The 21,756-nt window shown below is 35.8% G+C and overlaps 1 protein-coding gene across 1 annotated transcript in view; it reads right to left on the reverse strand.

Moving 5' to 3' along the window:
• LOC136765516 (cadherin-2) overlaps positions 1-21,756 on the reverse strand; it is a 62,119-nt gene that overhangs the window by 7,229 nt on the left and 33,134 nt on the right. The window contains exons 3-14 of the mRNA XM_066719592.1: positions 14,539-14,759; positions 10,778-10,951; positions 9,980-10,135; positions 9,001-9,145; positions 8,087-8,259; positions 6,957-7,094; positions 3,889-4,074; positions 3,366-3,619; positions 2,799-2,941; positions 1,879-2,112; positions 900-1,133; positions 531-670 (exon numbers count right to left, since the gene is read on the reverse strand). Of these exons, the coding sequence (XP_066575689.1) occupies positions 531-670; positions 900-1,133; positions 1,879-2,112; positions 2,799-2,941; positions 3,366-3,619; positions 3,889-4,074; positions 6,957-7,094; positions 8,087-8,259; positions 9,001-9,145; positions 9,980-10,135; positions 10,778-10,951; positions 14,539-14,759 (2,198 nt within the window). The remainder of the gene's footprint in view (positions 1-530; positions 671-899; positions 1,134-1,878; positions 2,113-2,798; positions 2,942-3,365; positions 3,620-3,888; positions 4,075-6,956; positions 7,095-8,086; positions 8,260-9,000; positions 9,146-9,979; positions 10,136-10,777; positions 10,952-14,538; positions 14,760-21,756) is intronic.

Below are 21,756 nucleotides of genomic sequence, written 5' to 3' on the forward strand. Positions count from 1 at the left end.
CATCAACTCCCAATAAAATGAATCCAAAAAGAAGGATAATTTCCTGTCATACATCTTCACAATAGCTGCTGCAATTGATAAACATTAATCATAGGTTCTTATGGCTCAGTTTTAGCATTACTGTACTCTAATGCTCCTCTTGCCCCCAAGGCTTATGATTTTTATTGTATTGCGATTATAACAATCAGAATCAGATATAAAAACAAATCAGATCAATTCTGTTCCTTTACACTAGAAAATGTCCATCTAAATCAAAATGTAATTGGTAAACAGCAACATTTGGATTACATTAACTGTGCAATTAACAGAATTACAGAGTAATTTGTGACAATAAAGAGGCACTGTCCCGGCTTGCTACCCAGGAAAACTTGATCAAAACTTAGGCCTAAGGCAAGAAAACTCAATTTGCAATATTACTCGGTATTACTTTGTAATGGAAAATAATTCCCAGTATTAACTGTAGACCAGATAAGAAGCTTGATTATGCCAGCAGCAGCCCAATGAGCGCGCAGCCAGAGAAAGCAGCGTACCTGATCCTCCTCTCCACCCCCCTCCTCGTCGTATTTCAGTATGTTGTCACGCACGTCATCCTCGGGATCAATCAGCAGCTGCTTGGCTTGCCGTTCCTTGTCACGACGCTTCATCCACACCACGAACAACAGGACGAGGACTGGAGCGTTTAAAAAATAAAAATAAATAAATAAAGATCATCTCCATAAACGAAACATATGCAATTTTGTTTTTAATTCAGACATTGTTATAAGAGGATATAGCTTTTAAAGCTTGACACAAGCTTGATCAGCGATTTGGTTTTTATCCATATAATCTGAAAGGATTTCTTTTAGAGGATAACTCTGTGTAGCTGCTTTTGGCTCAGACGGCTGGCACTGTATACTTACTGAGCAAGATAATGATGCAAAGCAGAATGGCAATGATAGCTCCTGTCCCCAAGCCGGCCGCAATGATGCGCTCCACATCGGCACAGTCACCATTGTGGTCGCACTGACACACCTTCACTCGGAGATAGGTGGTGTTGGACATGGGAAGGTTACCCGAGTCCGTGATTAGGATGGGGACCTCATAGATGCCACTTTCAAGGAAACTGATCTTAAGACTCAACTGGGCATAATCACCTGTAGAGAGATTACATGTATTTTGTAATGAATCCATTCCAGGAAAACTAAAATATAAAATGTGTGCATTTACACACATCTGAAAATCACAACTAGAGGGAAAACAAAAAGTATGGAAGACTAAATATAGGTATGATTATGGACTTTTGTTTGTTAAATGACAGTTTCCATTTTAGTTTATAATGTTGCTTATACAATTGTAAGTTTATTGGATAAGAGTAAGGCTTTGAAGGTTTTTTTTTCAAATGTAATACATACCCGCTCACACACACACACACACACACACGTATTATACATAGATTATACATATATTCCTTACATTTTTACAACAACCTACCCAACCTATTATCCCAGTGTTGCTATTAATCCACAAATAAAATCATAACTTATCAGGTTTCACAATGCACAATCCACCAGGATTTCCCGCAGTGCTTGTCAGGTACCAACTGGCCAAACGTGTGTGAAAAAAAAAAAAAAAAAACTAAAGCACAAGCGCACATTCTCCGCCCCCAGCAATCTTTCTCCACAGCTAAACCCGATCCGCAAACACCCCCAACAGTATGCGATCGCACGCCCCTTTCCCAATAATAAGCGATTGCGCCCCCACCTCAACAATTCTGAACTGGACCACCTTGCCTATGCAAATTTATGTGGGGAAACCCTGATATGTGCATACATAGTCCTACCAAATATTAATTTTATATTCTTAGTAATGTGCATCTATATTATAGAAATATCTACATACCATTCAGACGAGTAATGGTCCAGTTCTTCCTCACATCTGGAGGCTTGAGTGCAAGTTCAAAGGCAAAGGGGCCAGCATTGGGGTTGATGTCGCCATCAACAGCTGTGATATTGATGGCATTGGGTTCTGGTTTTTCACAGATCTCTGCCTCTTGAGGAAACACTTGTGGAGCATTGTCATTGATATCCAGCAGAAAAATCTGCAGTGTGCCAGTTCCACTGGCTGGAGGGACACCTGAAGAGGAAAATACATCAGTAACATTATTTCTCAGGCAAAGTTATTCATATCAGCTTACAGACCTCTGCATGACTGACATTCCTAGCATACTGAATGCAATTTTGTTGTAGCATGGCAAGGTTGGAAGAAAAAAGCCAATAAAAAAAATCCAGGTATTATTCCATGTATTAAAAAGGACTCTGTATATAGTCTGTTTTAGTTAAGGTTGTAAAAAGCCTTTAAATATATACATATATATATATATATAATGTAAATATAGCTATATAGGCATACACCTTCAAGACAAAGACAAAGAATACTAAAACATTGATAGACACAGGGTCAGTGAAATGAGCTGGAACTCAAAGGAAGTAGTCATCCAATTACTTCCAATTAAATAGTTTGAATGCTTTATTGGAATTTTAACCTTTTTCTAGCGCACCACCCGTAAACAGACATACTTATAGACATGGGCATACTTAATTCCCTGAACCAGAAAGATTTAGCAGGTCAATGAACTCATCAACCAGAATACTGCACTTCACATACAAAGCAAGCATACAAATAGATGTCTCTCTGCAGCGAAGAAAGATTTTAGATTACTACAAAATGTAATGTGATGCAATGCAATTAAAATCACTTTGACAAAGCAGAGATCAGGGGGAATGCGGAATACTACAGTGCTAAGAATAGTATCTACATACCATTGTCTGATGCAAGGAATGTAGCATTATACAAATTATTCTTCACATAAGGAGACTCTCTATCGAGAACTGCAATTGTAGAAATACGGCCACTGGAAGGGTCAATTTTCAGCCAGTTTGCAGGATCTGAAAGCTTTGAGTATCTAAAAATAAATGAAGGAAACAAGATAGTGAAAAAAAAGAGTCAGTTCTGTGTTACCATTTTAGTGATTATAGCCAGGAAATTATATACTTTGTAATCTTAAATAAAAGAGTAGTCACTGTAAAAGGAATACAAAGGCATACAAAGATTGCCACTTCTTAAGAGTCACTGTTTTTATTTTACTATTTTGAGATATCGTGGTTACAAACCGGACTATATTGTTACAATACTCTGCATTGTTTAAGTGTTACTACGCTATGTGATGACCACAATCACATAGTAAACCATGCCAAAACCAAACAGTTTAATTTTAAAATAGGTTAGTGCCCATCCATATACAAGTATTTAAGTCACAGAGGGAAATCCACAAATCTCAAAACATCAGTGCATGTCTGGCAGGCCTCTTTTTACAATGTGCAGTGTACCTTATTGTCTGCTGCATGAAACGATCAGGGTCCTGGGCAGTAAAGGTTGTTAACATTGATTCTGCTGGTAAGCCTTCTTCCAGTTTGATAAGCTTGGGGTTTGGCTCAAAATAAGGACTCTCATTCACATCAATAACTTTAATGGAGACTGTTGCAGTTGACTGACGAGGAAGATGGATGCCCCTGGCCAGAGGCACTTGATTTTCTGCAACCACAGTTAGCACAAACGTCCTACTGATCTCGTAGTCAATAGGCTGTAAAAAGAGGAGGAAAAAGAACAATGTCATGCTTCATAAGGGGAACAAATCATTCAACAGACATACACTTTAAATGTGTAATAAAGAAACCTACTATAATTCTACAGTAAATATAAAATTTTGGGCGGTTAGCAGGCCATTTATTTTATTTATTTATTTATTTATTTTAATGTATGTGAATGTGATTTTGAATTATTTTCAACAACTTGAATACCCAAAATTCCCTTTCAAAAGCACAGAAATTCAAATGGTAATCTGCAACATACCTTGACAACAGTAACCAAGCCCTCATTAGTGTTGGGGTCTGTGGGGATAGAGAATCTGCCCGTGGCATCTCCTCCAGTGATTCTGTACACTGCGTTCCAGGCAGGTGTATTTGGCTGGTCTTTATCCGTCACAGTTAAGTTGGCAACAATAACATTTACACGATTTTCTGGCACCTCTCCATAGAACTACATAAATAAAACATTACAAAATTAATTTAGAATGGCAGATACACAATACATCTATTGACCATGCCTTCATATTAATTGTCCTACCACAACATATTTAAGCAAATTTAAAGATTGGAAAAAGTACAAGATTACAAATAACTCACAGCTCACTGACCAATACTTTAGGACCTATTGATATGCCTTAAGGATGAAACTACAACTAGTAAAGACTGAATTGTCAGGCTCAGTAACACATTGTATGTGTTTAGCAAGAAGCCACCAGAAACACTGGAATCGCCTAATCAAACGTTTTCATGTCAATCAAGTGGATGCTGACTAATATATAATGGAGAACCTATTTTTAAGGCATCATAAAACATTTACATTTTGGTTTTATGAACTCCATTTTAAAAAGCAAAGTATTTGAACACTTATCTTGGACTACACACTCTTTTGATTGGCATCAAATTGCTGTCATTAGAACATTTTATTACTGCCAAACTGAAAACAAGGGTAGGTGGTAAGGATGCAGAGAACTTGGTAAATGTACCTGAATTCATCTTGTTCAAAATACACCTGTTAGATTACTCACCCACATTGCCACACCTAACACATTGCAAGAGTGATTTCTCCCTAAATAATATTAGTTAAATGTACGCCTTTGAGCCGATTTTAAAATTGTGACTGTATAACGTCTTCCTAAATTAAGGAACTCATCTACAAGGGGTACTCATTCCAGGGTTGGGGTCAATACTAGTTTTCCATTCCAATTCAGTTGGGAATGTCTTTCAATTCAATTCCAGTAGAGCCTATAATGTCAATGGCCAAAAAAATAAATTGAAAATTGGAATGGGTCTAAAAAGGGGAATTGAAATTGAAAAAGTGGAACTGACCCCAACCCTGACTATTTCCATATATGCCAAGTCACTAAGTTCACAAAGGCACATCTGTTGGGTTATTCCAAGAAAATGTTATGTCAGGCACAGGATTTAACCATTGTGACTCGTGTTTATAATGTATAATATTGCTGTAGTACAAAAATATAATTGAGAATAGTGACCAAAATTAAAAGGCAGCTTGAAATGTGTGCTTTTGCACACGCATGTAATTGCTTTTACTATATACACTAATATAGGTGTACACAGAACATAAAACATATGCATAGCTACCCATTCTTATTGGCAGTCTGCTTTAGTGAGTATGGATGACTATCAATCCTTGCTTTAACACTAGAAGCGCCGAGCCGGCCAATTTGACCGATTTGGTTATTCAAATTTGAATTATTCTGTGTTCCTAAATACACTGTGCATACCCGTTCGTGACCTTTCCTAAATATATGTATTAAACATGCCTACAGCGTTTTAGCTGGATAAACGCAAAAATAAATAAGTTATAAACACATTTACCTAGAATAGCCAAAATCCGGTTATTTTGACCGGTAATTTAAATACATACTCAAATATAACGCATAATCCTGCCATCCCTTTACAATACAGTCAGTCTGGCGCTCAAGTGGCAATTTCTACCCGTCTACAGTCTTTCATGTGCTTGAAAAACTCACGCATTGTACAGCATTACAGGTGTTTTCTTACAGCTGTAGTCAGACTGAGTGGATACAGTGATTACCCGCAAATAAATATGGATTGGAAACAGAGACTGAAGAGAGCTTGTTTTGGAAATGCCGTGTATATGAACATGACTGATTCAGGGGCATCAGGGATACTGGGAATGACAGATCATTTGTGGGTTTGTGCCAGTGGTGTGAAAACATTGCAAGTGAAACGCCAGGTCCAAATGGCACAGAGTGCTTTTACTCTACTGATCAATATGCGATTGCTACTGCACATAGTACAGTGTGCAATAGTGCAGGCACATCGCACGCAAAATAATGATTCACGGACATTATAAGCGGAGGAGCATTTATTTGCAATGCTATATTTTCGTGGAGTAAAAGTGTTCACCTGGAGAGGGCTGTCAAAATGCAGTGTGAGGTTCATGCTCATGCAGGGAAAGTGGAGAAACGTGTCCTGTGTGGACTGTACCGAGCTGTCAGGTATGCGGGCTAAATATATAGTAAATTGCTTCCTGAAATACAAAGCTACATTGAATAAAAGCAGTGTATGTTGAAAACAAAGTTTACACGATGTTGAAAATGTTTACTTTAGTGTACAATTATGTTTTGATAAATGCAAGTTATGTTTGAACTATAAAATATTGCTTTTGAGCATTATTCCAATATTTACACTTTACAATGTTTACACTTGTTTCATTCTCTTATTGTATGCCGTTTTTGAGCTTTTTGCTTATTGTAGGCTATATAGTTATTCATGTTTTGACTGCAGTGTGTGCGTTTAGAAAAAAAGTGCGTTGTTATTTATAGCAATATTAATGTTTTATGATCATATTTCAATTTAAATACTACATTTGTGCTATGTAAATGTTGGATTTGAAGTTCATGAATAAAACTTCTGAGTTTTATGCAATGGTTTGCCTCTAATTGTCATATTTCAGCTGTTAAAGAGCTATTGGTTACATTGACTGGCTTTGGCGCCTGTAGGTAGTTTGAAATGTCAGCGCTTCTAGTGTTAATGAGTGTTAAACCAGAAAACCACCTGCAAAAGCCTGTGAGTATCCCCAAGCACACACAGGAAAAATACAGGTCTATTTTGTCCCCATCTTTCCTTAGATGCCCAGTTATTTAACTAATTCCTAGGTTCTTTGAGTCAAAACAAACATTTTTGATTGTTTAATATAACTGGTTAGTAATTATAGCATCATACTTGTTCAGAGTACACTAGGATCCCTTGGCATGGTGGGTGAAAATAATGTATTGTGTTCAAATACAAACAAAATTACTACGAAAACTACCTTCAAGTGTTATTAAAAGTATATTCACTTACGGTGTCAGCAGTGAACTCAGGAGGGTTGTCATTGACATCTGTCACTTTGATAACAGCAGTTGCTGTGTTAGAGAGCCCATATGTCGGGTTTCCCTCCATATCAGTTGCCTGAATTATTAAAGTGTATTGCGGTACTTTCTGCAAAACAAAAGGAACCCATCCTCAAATCCCTCGAGTTAAGAAAACAAATTAAGTCGCATACATCTGGGAAGACTGAAACATAGCAAATTGCAAGAACATAACTTAAAATGCATCAGGCTGTTGTCTTACAAAGACTGAGTATGTTGCTAATTTTTCTTCATAATGTTGCACTTGGCCACATACATAAGAGCTTTAATATCAACTCATAAATAGTATTTCCCCATTAAATCATGTAATGTACAAAAATCAATATTATGAAACAGCTGTGGGAGTGCAGTGCTGCTTGTTGGTTTAATTTCCCAGAGCCTGCAGGGAGGTTCTGATCTTGCAGAAGACTCCCTCCCTGGTAAAAACCATTCAGGTACTGGTTGCTAGGTAATGGGAGGCAGACAGATTATTTTCACAGTGGCAACCTTCCCCCAGCAATTGCACATGTAACAGAACCCTGGGGTGTAATTACCAGAACAGGAGGCTGTCACGCAGATTGCCTTTGCCTAAATTAGACCAACTGACCATCTATTTTAAATTAGAGCCGGGAAGGCATACAAATTAGAAGATAAACTGATGCCATTTATAGAAAAAAAAATGACCATCCAATTATTAAATCACCTGTACATTCCAATCTATAAGTCTATAAATAATGGCTTGCAGGTTAATCCCTGCATTAGGTTAGTAATATTCATAAGGAAGAGGGTAAAAATAGCTCATTAGGTCATGTACAGATTAAATGTGCCTAGACACAAATATGCAATTATTTCTAAAAGCCATTAAAATGTTTTATATTTTGCCAACTTTTCAAAAGCTGGTAAAACAAATGGGACCCAGCTCAATTTTGTACAAAAACAAGGAACTGTTCTTTTGCTTCATTACCAACAACTGCATCAATTATGAATTACTAAAGTAATACAATAATATTCAGAGACATATATATTAATCCTAATTCCAATCAGTCTTTTTTGTTTGCATAAAGTAGTTAACATTGGTAATACCTCTCTGTCAAGTCCTGCAGCTACTGTGATGATGTCTCCAGTCTGATTGTTAATGGTGAACATGTTCGAAGAAGGGCTTTCAGGATTTTGAGACAATATCTTGTAACGCAAAATTCCATTGTCAGATTTGGGATCATCCTTGTCAATAGCAGTGACAGTCATTACAAAAGTTCCTAAAGAGAAAAAAAAAATGTTAAAACATTGTTTAAGGGTATTTTTTGTTTTTGACGTTAAAAATCGGTAAAATATATGAAAGAGAATATTAAGAAATGTAAACATTACTTACAGAATAACAAAAAAAATTTTTTAGAGTCAATTAATTAAAGAACTCCTAACACTTATTTAAAAAAAAAAAACAAAAAAAAAAAAAAACTTGGACATTATTCAGAAACAATAACATGCAAAAATGTTTCAAAATATTTTTAATACAGCTCTTGTAGAGTTTAAGACTAATTTCTGCCCCTTCCTCAACAGAGTATGCTGATAACCAAGACCTTCAGATGTAATTGCTCAATTTTAACATTCGGGGAGTTTCCTCGAAACAGACACTGGAACAGTTATGGATTACACCTGGCATTATTGGCAACAAGAGACAGACGCAGACTTGACGACAATGTTTTCTTGTTTAACAAGTGTGGTTCATTTCACATTATAAAGTCTGGCAAACAGACTGCGGACTTGGAGGAGTAGGAGGACATTGGAAAGAACCAGAAAGAAAACAGCCTACCTCCATCTGACAGGGTCTAGCTGTAGACAGACGGGTACTATCTGACCTTTGCATATAATACTTTTGCTGCTAATGTTATAGAGTTTCTATTATATACAATTCTGTACTTATTTTAATAAAAAGTTACTGTTAATCTATAAAACCGTTTTGTTTATCATTTCCTTATTGTATTATTGGGTATCGTTACCTGGCTTTGACCCTTCAGGAACAGTGCCATTCCAGATCTGGTGCAGAAATTCAGGTCTGTTGTCATTCATGTCAATCACATTGATTACAATGTCGATTGGATTCTCCACCTGGTTTCCATTCAGATCCACTGCATGTGCCCTTAGCTGGAAAAAACAAAGTTACCTCAGGAATTTAGACACATTCCATCAGCTTCAAACAATAAACAGACGGGAAAGGGCAGCTACCAGTTATAGGACTCTTTTTGAAGTAATTCTAAATGTACAAGGCATGTGCAAAACCCAGGCATTGAAGTTGCATTGTCCCACAGCTATTTTCAATTCTCTCTTAGGAACTTACAAGCCTTTGGTATCTTTATAACATTCTTCAAAGTGAAGCTTTTTGTGTTTTTCTTCTTCTATAATAAAAATAATCTACAATTTGCTGCTTTTCCCAAAGGTTTGAACTTACAGAAATTTCATAACCTGATTTATGCTCACATTTACTAAGACTAGAGAGCAGAAGCTAGAGCCTTATGACTAATATTTATTTTTGTCTTTGTGCTTTTAGTAGGCAGCAAATACAGTGGAAAAAAATCTATTCAACTGTAGTCTTCAACAAGATAATGACATTTTAAATCTACTACTTCTTTATAGCAGCAGTCAATCAACACTTTGCCAGTTCGTGAAAGAAAAAAATATTTAACAACAAAATCAAATGTAATTGTTATATTGGAGAAAAATATGTATTCCTTTAAACTATGAAGGTATAAACACAAAATAGGGCAAAATAAATCTCATTTGACTTAACTACCCAACATCTGTAGCTTTTCTGTAAGGAATGCTCTCAGAGCTCTGGAATCTCATAACTACGGTAACCTGAATGGCAGGATGTGAATGTGGATAATCATACTAAATTCAATCTAGCCACGTATCATTTCATCCACACAAGTCTGGGGCTAAAGTAAAAAGGTGCACTACATGGCCTCTTATTACACTTACATGAAAGTTAGATATTTGTTCCCGATCCAAAGGCTTAGTCACAGACAGCTGTCCTGAAATTGGATTAATGATGAAGATCCCGGTAGGAGGCTGGTCGGCACCAGGTCCTGTGACGCTGTAACGCAGGGAGCGATTTTTATCACGGTCTGACCTAATCTGAAAAACAGAAGCAAGGGAGGTGAGAAGTATGTATTCAAATGTTGGAATACTTTTTATTTTTGAGAAGGAAAAAAAATAAAATCTGACAATCTATTAATTACTTCTGTCATGGTACATTAGTAATAACCCATCTTCCAAACAGCGCTGTCGGCTTCAGCTTGCTCAGCAGGCATTGCTGGGTTTCATAAAAGAGGGCTCTCTCTTCAGACTGAAAGGTTAATTATGTTTTTCTATTCTCTTCTTGACTATGTAAATCTGGACATGGTATCCCTAGGCTTTTTCATGACTGTATAGACCATTATCACATATAAGTCTCCCATTAAACTAATATCTTCACTGTTACTCAATGGATTAAGTATTATTTATGCAGAAGGCACTTCATTGAGAAAAAAAAAGATTTTTAATTAAATAGCTATCTTCAATATATCCCAGTGTCAGAACATTCATGAAGATTTTCTACATTACCAAAATAAATAAAATTAAGGGAATTTAATCGTGGGAGAGCTAGTACGTCCTTGTGCTGTGATACAGTGACAATATCATCTCATTAAGTGACCTGGACGTTGGACCTTGTGGAATGCATTAGCATTTCGGTGTGCGCTCAAATGGAGGTGGGGGAAGGAAGGTCGAGATCCTTACTCTGACAAGCTCCTGTGGGAAAGGGCCCCTTGAGTTTTCTGGCACATTGATTGGGGGGATAACCCAATCTCTCTTCAGGCGCTTCAGCAGCCCACTGCTGTCTGGGTGTTGCTTTGGAAATACAATTTCCTGGACCTGCTGGGACACCTCTGGAGCACCTGATTTCGTCCCATGCTGAAACAAGAACAGATGACAGTTTGACTTTTTTTCTTTTAGTGGTGATGCTAGTGGTCAAGAACATACACAGATGGTCCTAGCATAGATCAGCCTCCTCCTTGGTTAATTTCATTTAGGGCAGCAGCTCTTCCGAGTCTACTGAATTACCTCATGGTCACAAGATCTTTATTTTCCCAAGCCTTTTACTATAGATAGTTAATATGGTTCTTTCCCCAACTACAGATCCTCATCTATATTTGCAAAGGGGTAGAAAAGGCACAGTACTGAAACAATCATAGTTTTTTTTGACTGTCTGATCAAATTCAGCATCTCGTCTCGTGTCAATGTGTTTTTGTCTACAATTGCACTCAAAGGGTAATATAATAAGTGAGGTGAGATTTCAAAGAAGTGATAATTTGAAACCCTTGCTATATAGTTTTAAAACATCTCCACCAGTATAGTTTACTGAAATGTTTTTTCAAAAATAATCTATCTTCAATTGGGCAAAATTAATACAAATGCCAAAGAAAAGGGCTAGTACCTGCGGGGCAAACAAAATACAAAATTCCTTTGTATCAGAAAACTGAAGCATGGCCAGGAAAGTCAGTATAACCTTGAAAGGTCTATCCTAAAAAAGGATACTGTTGCAGGGCAAGTGATGAATGGCAGCTGCAATCTGAGCAGAACAACAATCCATTTGTTTGGAAGTTTTTTTTTCCTTCTCAAGTTTATAATTTGCCGACTTGTAAAATGCCATTTTGAGATCTAAACCATTCCAAACAGAAATAAATAAATGAATAGCCGTTTGTGTGTTTCTTCTGAACTTCCAAATTGTTGAACTGCTAATGCTAATCATGTTGGAAATCCGATTATACATTTAATACATTTAAATTCACAGAAGCAGGTCTAACGGCTACCAGGAACATGACTCAGAAATATTTATGACCCTATTAAATTCCAGAGAATTAATGCAGTAATTATTTGGGACCTGTGTCAAGAATGATGGATGCTGTGGATGGCTTGCTTAACAGAATGGACATTCATCTCAGTAGGTGAATGTGGGTGCTAATGCTCCTTCCTACCCTTTGCCAAAATGGTACTTCAGACTTTGTACCATTTGGTCAAAAATGTCTAGTTTTAGTTTCCTTCAGATGCCATGATTTGAAACTATTTTTATGCTCAAAGAAGATTTTTACAAAACACACCAGAGCCATTTGCAAATCTAATTAAAATGCATTCATCCCTCTGAACATTATTCTAGGAAAAGGAATGTAGGAGGTAGAAAAGGACTGCAAATCAAGATACAGATCAGCTGCACACTAAATCATGAAAAAGTGAAACATAGCTTAAAATTTAATAGGCTATTTTCCCCCCACATACTTGTCAAAAGTATATACGATTGTCAGATAAATAATTCCAATAAGAAGTTATGTGGCAGCATGTCAGCTGATCTAGATGTTACCACTTCAGTGAATGGGACCTTATCAAGAAATATCACATCTTTGAAATGGCTAGAATTCACAGTACATAAAGCAAGATGGCTGAGATATTCACTCAAGCAATTTCAATTTACAATGGAAGACTTAAGATAAACAAAGCAAAACACTAACATTATCTTTTGATCACCAGGGGATGTTGAATACCAATGCAGTGAAAGACATTTTGTTCCTTGTTCTCCCCCCAAAAATCTATGAGATGCACTCATATATATTTCTACAATAAAGAGAGCATTCTGGTTCCATAACACATAAAAAAACTGATCATCTCAGTCCTGCTAATGAAATTAGGACTTCTTATTCAAAAGACGGTTTAATTTTGCTTTATCAGCAAAATATACCATTATATTTAAAGCATACTTTAAAATACCCTTTTCCCCAAACAGGATTTTGTTTAATTTGTAGAAATATTTGTTTCATAAACAGTCAGAGTCCAGAGCCAGGAATCAGTGGTTTTCATTAAGGCCTCCAGAGAGCCAGGGAACAAAACAGAGGGTAGTCCTCTATTGTATCTCCCTAATTTAGACCATTTGACAGATACTTATAAAGTTTGGTGAAAAACAACTTTATATAAGGAACATGGAAACAAAGCAAAACATAGCAAAAAGCAGTAAAATAATTCTGCTATAAAGTGTTGGTTATCTGGAAATAGGGCAAAGGTCAACACTGAAATCATATTTACTTTTACATGTGTATGCAGCTGTGTTTATTAAGAATACATTAAATGAAGTGATGCAGTCCAATTGCATTTTGGGAGTATTAGTAAAATTCCATCTGAAGAAGTCACTTAGACCAAAGTATGGACAGGAGTTTTAAATGAGTGAGGGACTTTAATTCTACAATTTTAATCACTAATATTTCTTAATACCAAATCAAACAATAATTGGACTAAGGGAATGAATACATTCGTTTGATACTCAATGTGACAATTTGCAATATTTCTAGGCTGTAATATAATTTTTGATATCCTGATCTCATGATCTCTCCGTCTTCACCCTAAGATTTGAGTTTTATACAAATATATTTTTATATTCTTAACCAATGGTTCTTGAGATTTAAGTGTCCTGCCAATTTCAAGCATCACTTCCCAACTGAAATCAAGGCACTGTAACCTTTAAATCGATGGAATTTGAACTTACAATCACTTATGTTGAAGGGGGCAGATCGTTGCTTAAAATGTTAGTAAAGTGATGAATGTTCTTATTGAAAATCATATCTGCTAAGGAGGGAAGAGTAAACGAGCACCATGTGCCAGAAATGCTTTTTCTACAGTACCAGTACATTAATTCTGCCGAACTGTTATATTAAACCTGACTGATGGCTGACTTGTAGAGTACTTGTTATATTTAACTGTCCGCATAAACTTTTTAATGGACCAATTTAATTAAATAGGAGGCAGTCAGCCTTAAACAGGGTATCTGACAAATGGCTGCTTTTCTAACATCATAAAATATTTATTGTTAAAATGCAACAATACAGGACGTATTAGGGTTAGGATTGGAAGCACAGACTAAAATAGATGTCATGTTATGAACAACACTAATATTTTAGTTAAATGCAACTCATGTTTTGTAACCATTTATACCACATGGAAGGGTATTACAAACTTTAACCTTCAGATGCTGCAAGGTATCTTACAGGCAGACAGGTCTGTGAACGACTATGATATTTATGAAATGTAAAATGTATATTGCAACCTTTTGTTCTGCATATTAATGTATTTCACTGGCTTTACATTTCTGTGGAAGACTTCATGTTAACTTGAGGCATTGTGATAAAACCAAAATCTTATCAAACTGTTTGTTTGGAAATTTATTTCAAATGACTGGTGAGGCATTACACATTTTCAAGTGGACCAGCATGTATATTATATGTGGAGATGCAAGTGTTGTTATTTTGCTTACACTTTAATCAGAGCACCATATTTGCATTATTTAGCAAACCTTTTACAATAAAGAATAATGGTTTATAGATTAGACAGTATTCACACTATAAATTTACGAAAATTGAAAAGAATTAACCTACAGTTCAAAACACCAGCGCCACTGACACTAAACAAGAAGAAACTCAACAAAAAACACAAATTAAAGGAAACTTCATTGACTTTACCTGCAACGTTTGGCTGGGTGATGGCCTGTGGGTCAATTTCACTTCTGTCTGCCATTGCTCTTGGGTCTCCGAATCCTGTGCTTTTACCACAAATGTCTGCTTGTGAGAAACATGGAAACTTCTCGCAGCATAAACCACTCCATCACCACCTATCCGGAAGTCTGCTGGGTCACTGATTTCATACTGAAGTTGTCCATTTTTGCCGCAGTCAACAAATCTCACTGGGAAAGAGGAGACAAAAATGGAAATGACAATGTTAGCATAGGAAACTGTGAAAATAAATATCTAGAAATAAGACAAATGTATTCACTGTGACATTATTTGTAAGACTGCACATATTCAAAATATTCAATGAATTATGAATTTCAAAAAGGTTGTCTAAAACACTTGGATAGTGGAGAGATGTGAAGGATATTTAATGCAAGAACCAAAACAAATACAAAAATAGTATTAAACTGCTGAATTGCTGCAGAGACCATTACTGAAAAGTAAAATAAGCGGTGACATAAAAAAAAGCATTTAAAAATGTACTGGAAGAATATGGTTTCATTTGGTGAACAATTTTCCTGTTCAATAATTTGTAATGCTTTGTAACACTGTACATCAAATTCCAGTTCTCCCACTTTTTCAGAATTTTTTTTTCTGCACAGAAAAATATTTTCACATTTTAAAACTGTCAGATTTAGCTTTTAAAGATAACTGCATTTTTAGAACGAGAAAATACACTGACAGGAAAAGTTAAATACAAATGAAAAAGGAAGACATGAAAGGTAGATTTTTAACAATTTAAAAAATAAACCCAGTTGGATACTAAAGATTTTGTCAGAAAGGTTATTGGTATGGTAATATTTTAGAGTGAAGTTTGAGTTTATACAGTTAGAGGAGTTACAAGAGGGAATATTTCAATTAAATATTTTTACTCTGAGCAGAGAAGGGTGATATAAAGTATAATATTTAAGAGAAATATCATGTTTTTTCACACACTCTTAAAATACACTAAATTAAAAAAAATCTCACAATATGCATTTTCGAAAGCTTAGTTTTGAGAATTCTGCGAATGTGATGTCACACACGCAACCTCTTACTGGTCTCCTACTCCTTGTATAGTAACATCAGTGGAAAATATTGCGTATTAGGTTTCCAAAAGGTTTAGATATAAATATTGCTTCAGAGGCAATGGCAGCCAACTAGGACAAGTATGGTGTTGTGTACATATGTACTGTGTGGAAGTAGTGGGCCTAGTCATTATATACATTTTAGTTGGCTTTTTTTGGTTTCATCAATACCACATCTAGATAACCGTAATTTTCATGAAAGAACAAAGTTATATTTATTTACTTTATGATTTTGTTATTTCTCTTCACAGAGGAAGCTAACTCTCCATGGGTGAACACAATGGGCTACACAAGAAATACAATAGACAAGCCTATCTATACTGATCTCTCTGCGTCTCATCTGATATTTTTATCAAGTTGTAGGTGTTCAAATCAAGGCTCAAATTTGTAATTTTCTTTCTGTGTGCAACTCATCTCTTCAGTGTATGACATTACGATGACAGCTCATTAAAACTCAGTTGTATCTGACAATAGGAAACTGTGACAGTTATTGCATTGCATGCTGAAATGTTTTAGGGATTATTTCTTTAAAATCTTTCTTTAAAAACAGTTATGGAATAAACTTGAAAATATTTTTCAGAGAACAGACTTAAAACGGAGGAGATAAAAGTGGTTTGTGATAAAATCTAGCACATAGAAGTGGACTCTGAGAAGGGAAAAGCCAGAAAGAAGACCGGAAGGCAACAGGCTGCATTCATACATCTAGGTGCAAAGACTGTACAGAGATGGGTAATATTTGACCTTTGCATAGTTAGGGCATCTACTAATAATGCAATAGGCATTTTATAATATTAGATTCTGTACAGATTTAAATGTAAAATTATATACAGTAATCTTAAGTTTGGTGTTACATTTGAGCTCTTAGAATATTTTCTAACAGCATGTTCACCTCTCTTCAAGATACACTGAAGTGAGCAAATAAGTTTTTATCAATGTACAACATACTATGCAAACCTCAATGTAAGCTCAGAAACTTAAATTGCATGGAAAGTATGTGAAAGAATTTATTTATTAAAACTTTGATGAGGAAATGTAATGGAGTCAACCGTTTAAGGCAAGAAAATGTTCCTTATCACACAAGGACACATGTAAATGGTAAAACTCCTCTTCTGCATCTTATTAAAAACTTCCAGAACAGCTCAAAAACACAGAAACCAATTAAAAATGTTAAAATACTGATAAAGCCTCATGTCACTGTTGGTACTACTTATGACCAGATAGTTGTTTGACCTTAAAAACTGTGGGCCCTTTTTGGAAACACAGCACCAGGTTTAGCAATGCATAAACAGTTCTAATATTAATTAACACTATAATATGCTTTGAATATATTCAAATTTACATACTCTGCTCAATGTTTCATGCATTTTTTTGTAATAACTCACAAAGCATTTGTTCTCATACAGCAAGGCTCATACTCCGTACATCACACATCCTTTTAGAATGTTTAAAATATATTTTGATTTGGTGTAAAAAACAGACAAGCATGTGCAAACGCACGCAGATGGACAGATGGATGGATATGTATACGTCTATCTTTGTTCCAATTCCATTCAAAACCAATAATAAAAACAGTTGTAATTTTTTCTAAAGGACTGAAAAAATGTGAATGGTTGGATCTGTACTAGTGGTCAGTTTCAATGGCACTTTTGCTACATCAGGCACATTTAAATTTAAAATAGTTTTCCTAAAGCTTGCAATTTGAAGCGCAATCTAATCATATCCAATCATCTAGGAAGCAAAGAGCAAAGAGCATTTAATATTATGTAAATAATAAGTACCTTTTGTCATAATTTACCACCAAGCCAAACTTATTATCTTTTGTTTTATAAAACTAGCAAACTAGTATCAACCACTTTTCCAGACAGAATGAAACCATAAAGATGCACATTCACAGCTACTACTTTATTTATATTTCTGCAGTGTATAGTCTATCAAATACAGTGTTAAATAACTGCAGGGATTTTATAATTTTCTAGCTTCTGGTTCAATATATGTGTACACTAACAATTCTGTACAGCAATTCATTACTAAATATTGCTGAATAATAATAATAAAAAAAAGATTACAAGCCACAATATTCAGACATTTCAAGAAACTATGGGGAGCCCGATATAGACTATAGATTGGTCTTATTATAGTTAATTCCTTTTTGTTAAGTTACTTTTTAGGGTTGCTGCAGTTGCTATTGTCCCTAGAGACTAGTGCCTACTCCTTACACACACGAATGGTAACAAATAAGAAGCCAACCTAATGTTCATTTTAGCTAGTAATCTCCAGGGAACTCACAGGTGCTTAGTGGCTGTATTACAATTCCCAGCTCTTTTAGGTACACATTTCAATGCAAAGCTGACTGCCATCTCCACTCTATCGGGTATACAGAAAGTGAACCATTTAAAATGACGATATGGAGTACTAGCCATCACCAACGTATTTAATCTGTTGTAAAGAATGATCTACATGAATCAGTATAGATTCAAGCAATGAGGAGGCAGGGGAAGGGACTGATGTTTAAGACCACTACTAATCACATTTAGTCCACACCTAAATATTAATGATTGTGTACTGTAAAGTTACCTAAGAAATGTACATACCATATAATTGAAATCTGCTGTATTATCTATGGGTTAAGAAATAGATAAGAAAATTTAGTGTATGTCCAGTCCAGACCAAAAAAAAAGTAGGCTACTGAGCACTGAGCTAAAAGAGCAATACTTTCTCAACCTGTAGGCAGGTTTACTTAATGCTAAGGCACTCCGAAAATGACCATTTGCAGCCACCTTCAAAGGCGGTATTCCTTTACTAATAGAGGGTCAGCCACAGTCTTCCCACAAGCAGATTTACCATCACAACTGGGGACCAATCCTGTCAGATAGAATTCACATTAAAGCCCTGACAGGTCTGGTTACACCAGAGGTGGCAGTGCTGTAGAAGGTGAGAGGCACATGAGTTTAAGACGTCTGAATAAAACATTTTCAGTGAGTCGTCTAGATGCTAAAAGGAATAATCTCTTAATGCTTGGAATCAGCAAAGGGTCCCCGGTACTGTCCTTATGATTACATTAATCTGAATGTTCCCTATTTTGTGTATTAAATTAATAATGTATTGACCAAAACGAAATTGCAATCCAGCCATATTACCTTAAATAAGTCAATACTGCAGGCTGATTTTGATCTTCAACTGCACAGTCAACTTCCTATTTAAAGTGGCAAACATTTTGTTATAGATGCACAATAATCCAATGTAGCCCTGGGAATTTATTCATTGGTCTAGGTATTCATATTTTAGGCAAACTAAAGTTCAATATTGATCACAATAACTTAAGTATCTTGGCTTTCATTAATTTCCAATTCCTGTTGTAACAAAACATTAACAGTTTCTAAACATCTTTGTTCTTCTTTCAATTGTCTTATTCTCTTTTGTATCCTAAAGCCATGGCACATTAGACATGTCGTAATGGACGTGGAGATAAAGGTCTTTTTAGTTTGGACAGAAACGCCTATGCAGCACAACAAAATGGGAATACTGGCTGTCAGCAAAAACACAGATTTAATGCCTAGAGCAGAGCCAAAATTACCTACGATTCAATGATCACATTCACAGCTAACCCCTGCTGCTTACAAATACAAAACCTTACTAACCTCTCAAGTACCCTTTGTCTACAGATTCACGTGACACTGCCAATTCAAACACAAACATGTAAAGCAAAAAGTGGTTAGCATAATTTGCAGCTACCAACGGAACATGCTTGCTAGGACATTTCTAAGCTTTCCTTAAAAGCATGGGGAGAGAAAGAAACGTTTAAATCAGTATTCTGAATTTAAAAGAAGTTTAGAACTTTAGTGTGTGTGCATGTGAGTGTGTGGTCGCAGTTGTTAGTAGTGGTGAAGGGAGGAATACTGTCTTGTACATAACTTCAAATTGTAGACTGCCTGGTAGAACTTTCCAGTGTAAGCTCCAATAAACTCATGGTCCCCTAGCTAAGTTACCTTAAAGGGGAACTAGCAAGGTTCCTAAGATTTTGTTTGCATCTTCACGTTTTGCTACTCTATAAGATGTAGGCTATAGCACTTTTGAAGTTCAATTCAGTAGACAACTGTTATGATTTATGGGTGTCACATTTTAACATTTTAAAAATAAGTCTAAAGTATGGAAAAGTCAGCTGATGACTTAGCTTAACAGGTGGCAATATACTGCTTCAGCCTCCACACTTTTTGCTGGGGTGACCCCTTCCAAGTAAGTTCATGTTGTCCAGTACATTAATTGGCATGTATTTTGTCCTTCACTTATTTTTAGGCACTAGTCCAAATATCTCTATGGAATGGTGGCAAATGTTTGGAAACAACTTGCACTGATTGAGGATATAAAAGCTAGAAGAAAGCCAACGATTCTTGGGGGTGATGACCACAACAACGGTATAGGATATTCAGCAAAATAGAGCAATTACAGCTTTGTCGAAGTCGACATTATAGTGCACGTAGAAGTGATACAGGTCACTCAATTGTTTTCCCACATCTGTATATTAAAAACAATGCAACATGATCTATAAAATGATTTAATTCATTTCACAGAGTAATGAAACAGGAGGAAGTTCTCAGATGGAACTGGAGCGACTAAAATGGGCCGACAAATATTTTCATTTGGCACATCTCAGTATCTGCCCTTTGTAACCGCAAATGTAATTAATAGAAAACATGCCTGTTAAAAAATGTGGGCACAATTTCGATGTTTGGCACATAAGAAACTGTTTATGCATTTATCAAATGTGTTACAAGTTACTTATAGGATAGAATCAATCTGTAAAAATGCTATACATTTTACTTAGGCTATACAGTATAGCAACACTTTTGGATGCATAAAACCATTATAGGAACCTTGCTAGATCACCCTTATATAAACATGGACCCTTAAGTAATGCATACACACAAATACATATATACATATACATACACATACATTTTTATTGGGGTGGGGGAACCACCAATAAAGCCATGTTTAAATGGCTTTACCCACAGGGGTCCTCAGGGACCATCCAGGTGATCCCCAAGAAAGCCTGTCAATCATCACCCTGAGACCAGGAAATCAAATTGGCACCTTCAATTAAGTGTTGCTTACAGGACTTAATTCATATCAACATTTCCATTTTCTTTTCTGTCACTTTAAACTAGGGGGTTCTCACAGAAAGGAGGAGCTTGAAATTATGTAATCCCTGACTGCTAGAAACACTTAATTTTTACATTTTAAATCCAATGAAAATATTTACACGACTACGGTCTATGATTAAACATACATTTCCAATGACTCCTTTTAGGTCTATGATAAATGTGGACTCCCATGTCACTTACAATACGTTCTCTTAGAAAGTCAAGTGTTTAAGGAGGAAACATTGCTGTTCCAGGCAGTTTATTTACCTTTAAGACAGGCATAGATTTTTTCAAAAGCATCCAAAAATTTCATGTAATTTATAAAGGTTAAGGTGTGCAAGAACATGTCCTTCAAGCCATCTATTAAAAAAAAAAAAAAAAGGCTTTACATCTAGAAAAGCCATCTCCCAGCTATTAGATTACACAAGCAGTTATCCAATTCCTTCTACTTATGTCTGCAAACATACAGTTCACTTAGATTGCAAGAAAATGAAATATCTGGAGTAGTGTCAATCACCAAGCAAAACAGTTCTATGTACATTGTGACAGGTGAGTCTGCATTTAGCTTGAAATCATGAAACAGTAAGAACTGGAATAAGAAATGCGTTTTAAAATTTTACTTTAGGCCTCTTCCGAAACTAAGTCAGCCTAGTTTTAGTCATACTTGAACCCTTGTCCAGACCAGTAAGCTGTTAGATGTCTGCTTTGAGACAACTGAACTTACAACTGACATTTATTCGGTCTCATAGCTGTAGATCAGGGAGCGGAGGAGAAATGGCTATGTTATTTCATCAACTTATCTGGGCTAATCTGACAGTCCATTTATTTTAAAAAGGGTAACTCAAAGAATGGATGCATCACATTCAGGACATCAAACTGGAGTTCTATGGATACTTACTAATACAGGATGGCATATATGCTGTAAAACACTATATTCTTCCATATGGCAAAAAAGGTTGTAT

The sequence above is a fragment of the Amia ocellicauda genome, chromosome 2 (assembly GCF_036373705.1).
Source record: "Amia ocellicauda isolate fAmiCal2 chromosome 2, fAmiCal2.hap1, whole genome shotgun sequence".
NCBI classification, from domain to species: domain Eukaryota; kingdom Metazoa; phylum Chordata; class Actinopteri; order Amiiformes; family Amiidae; genus Amia; species Amia ocellicauda.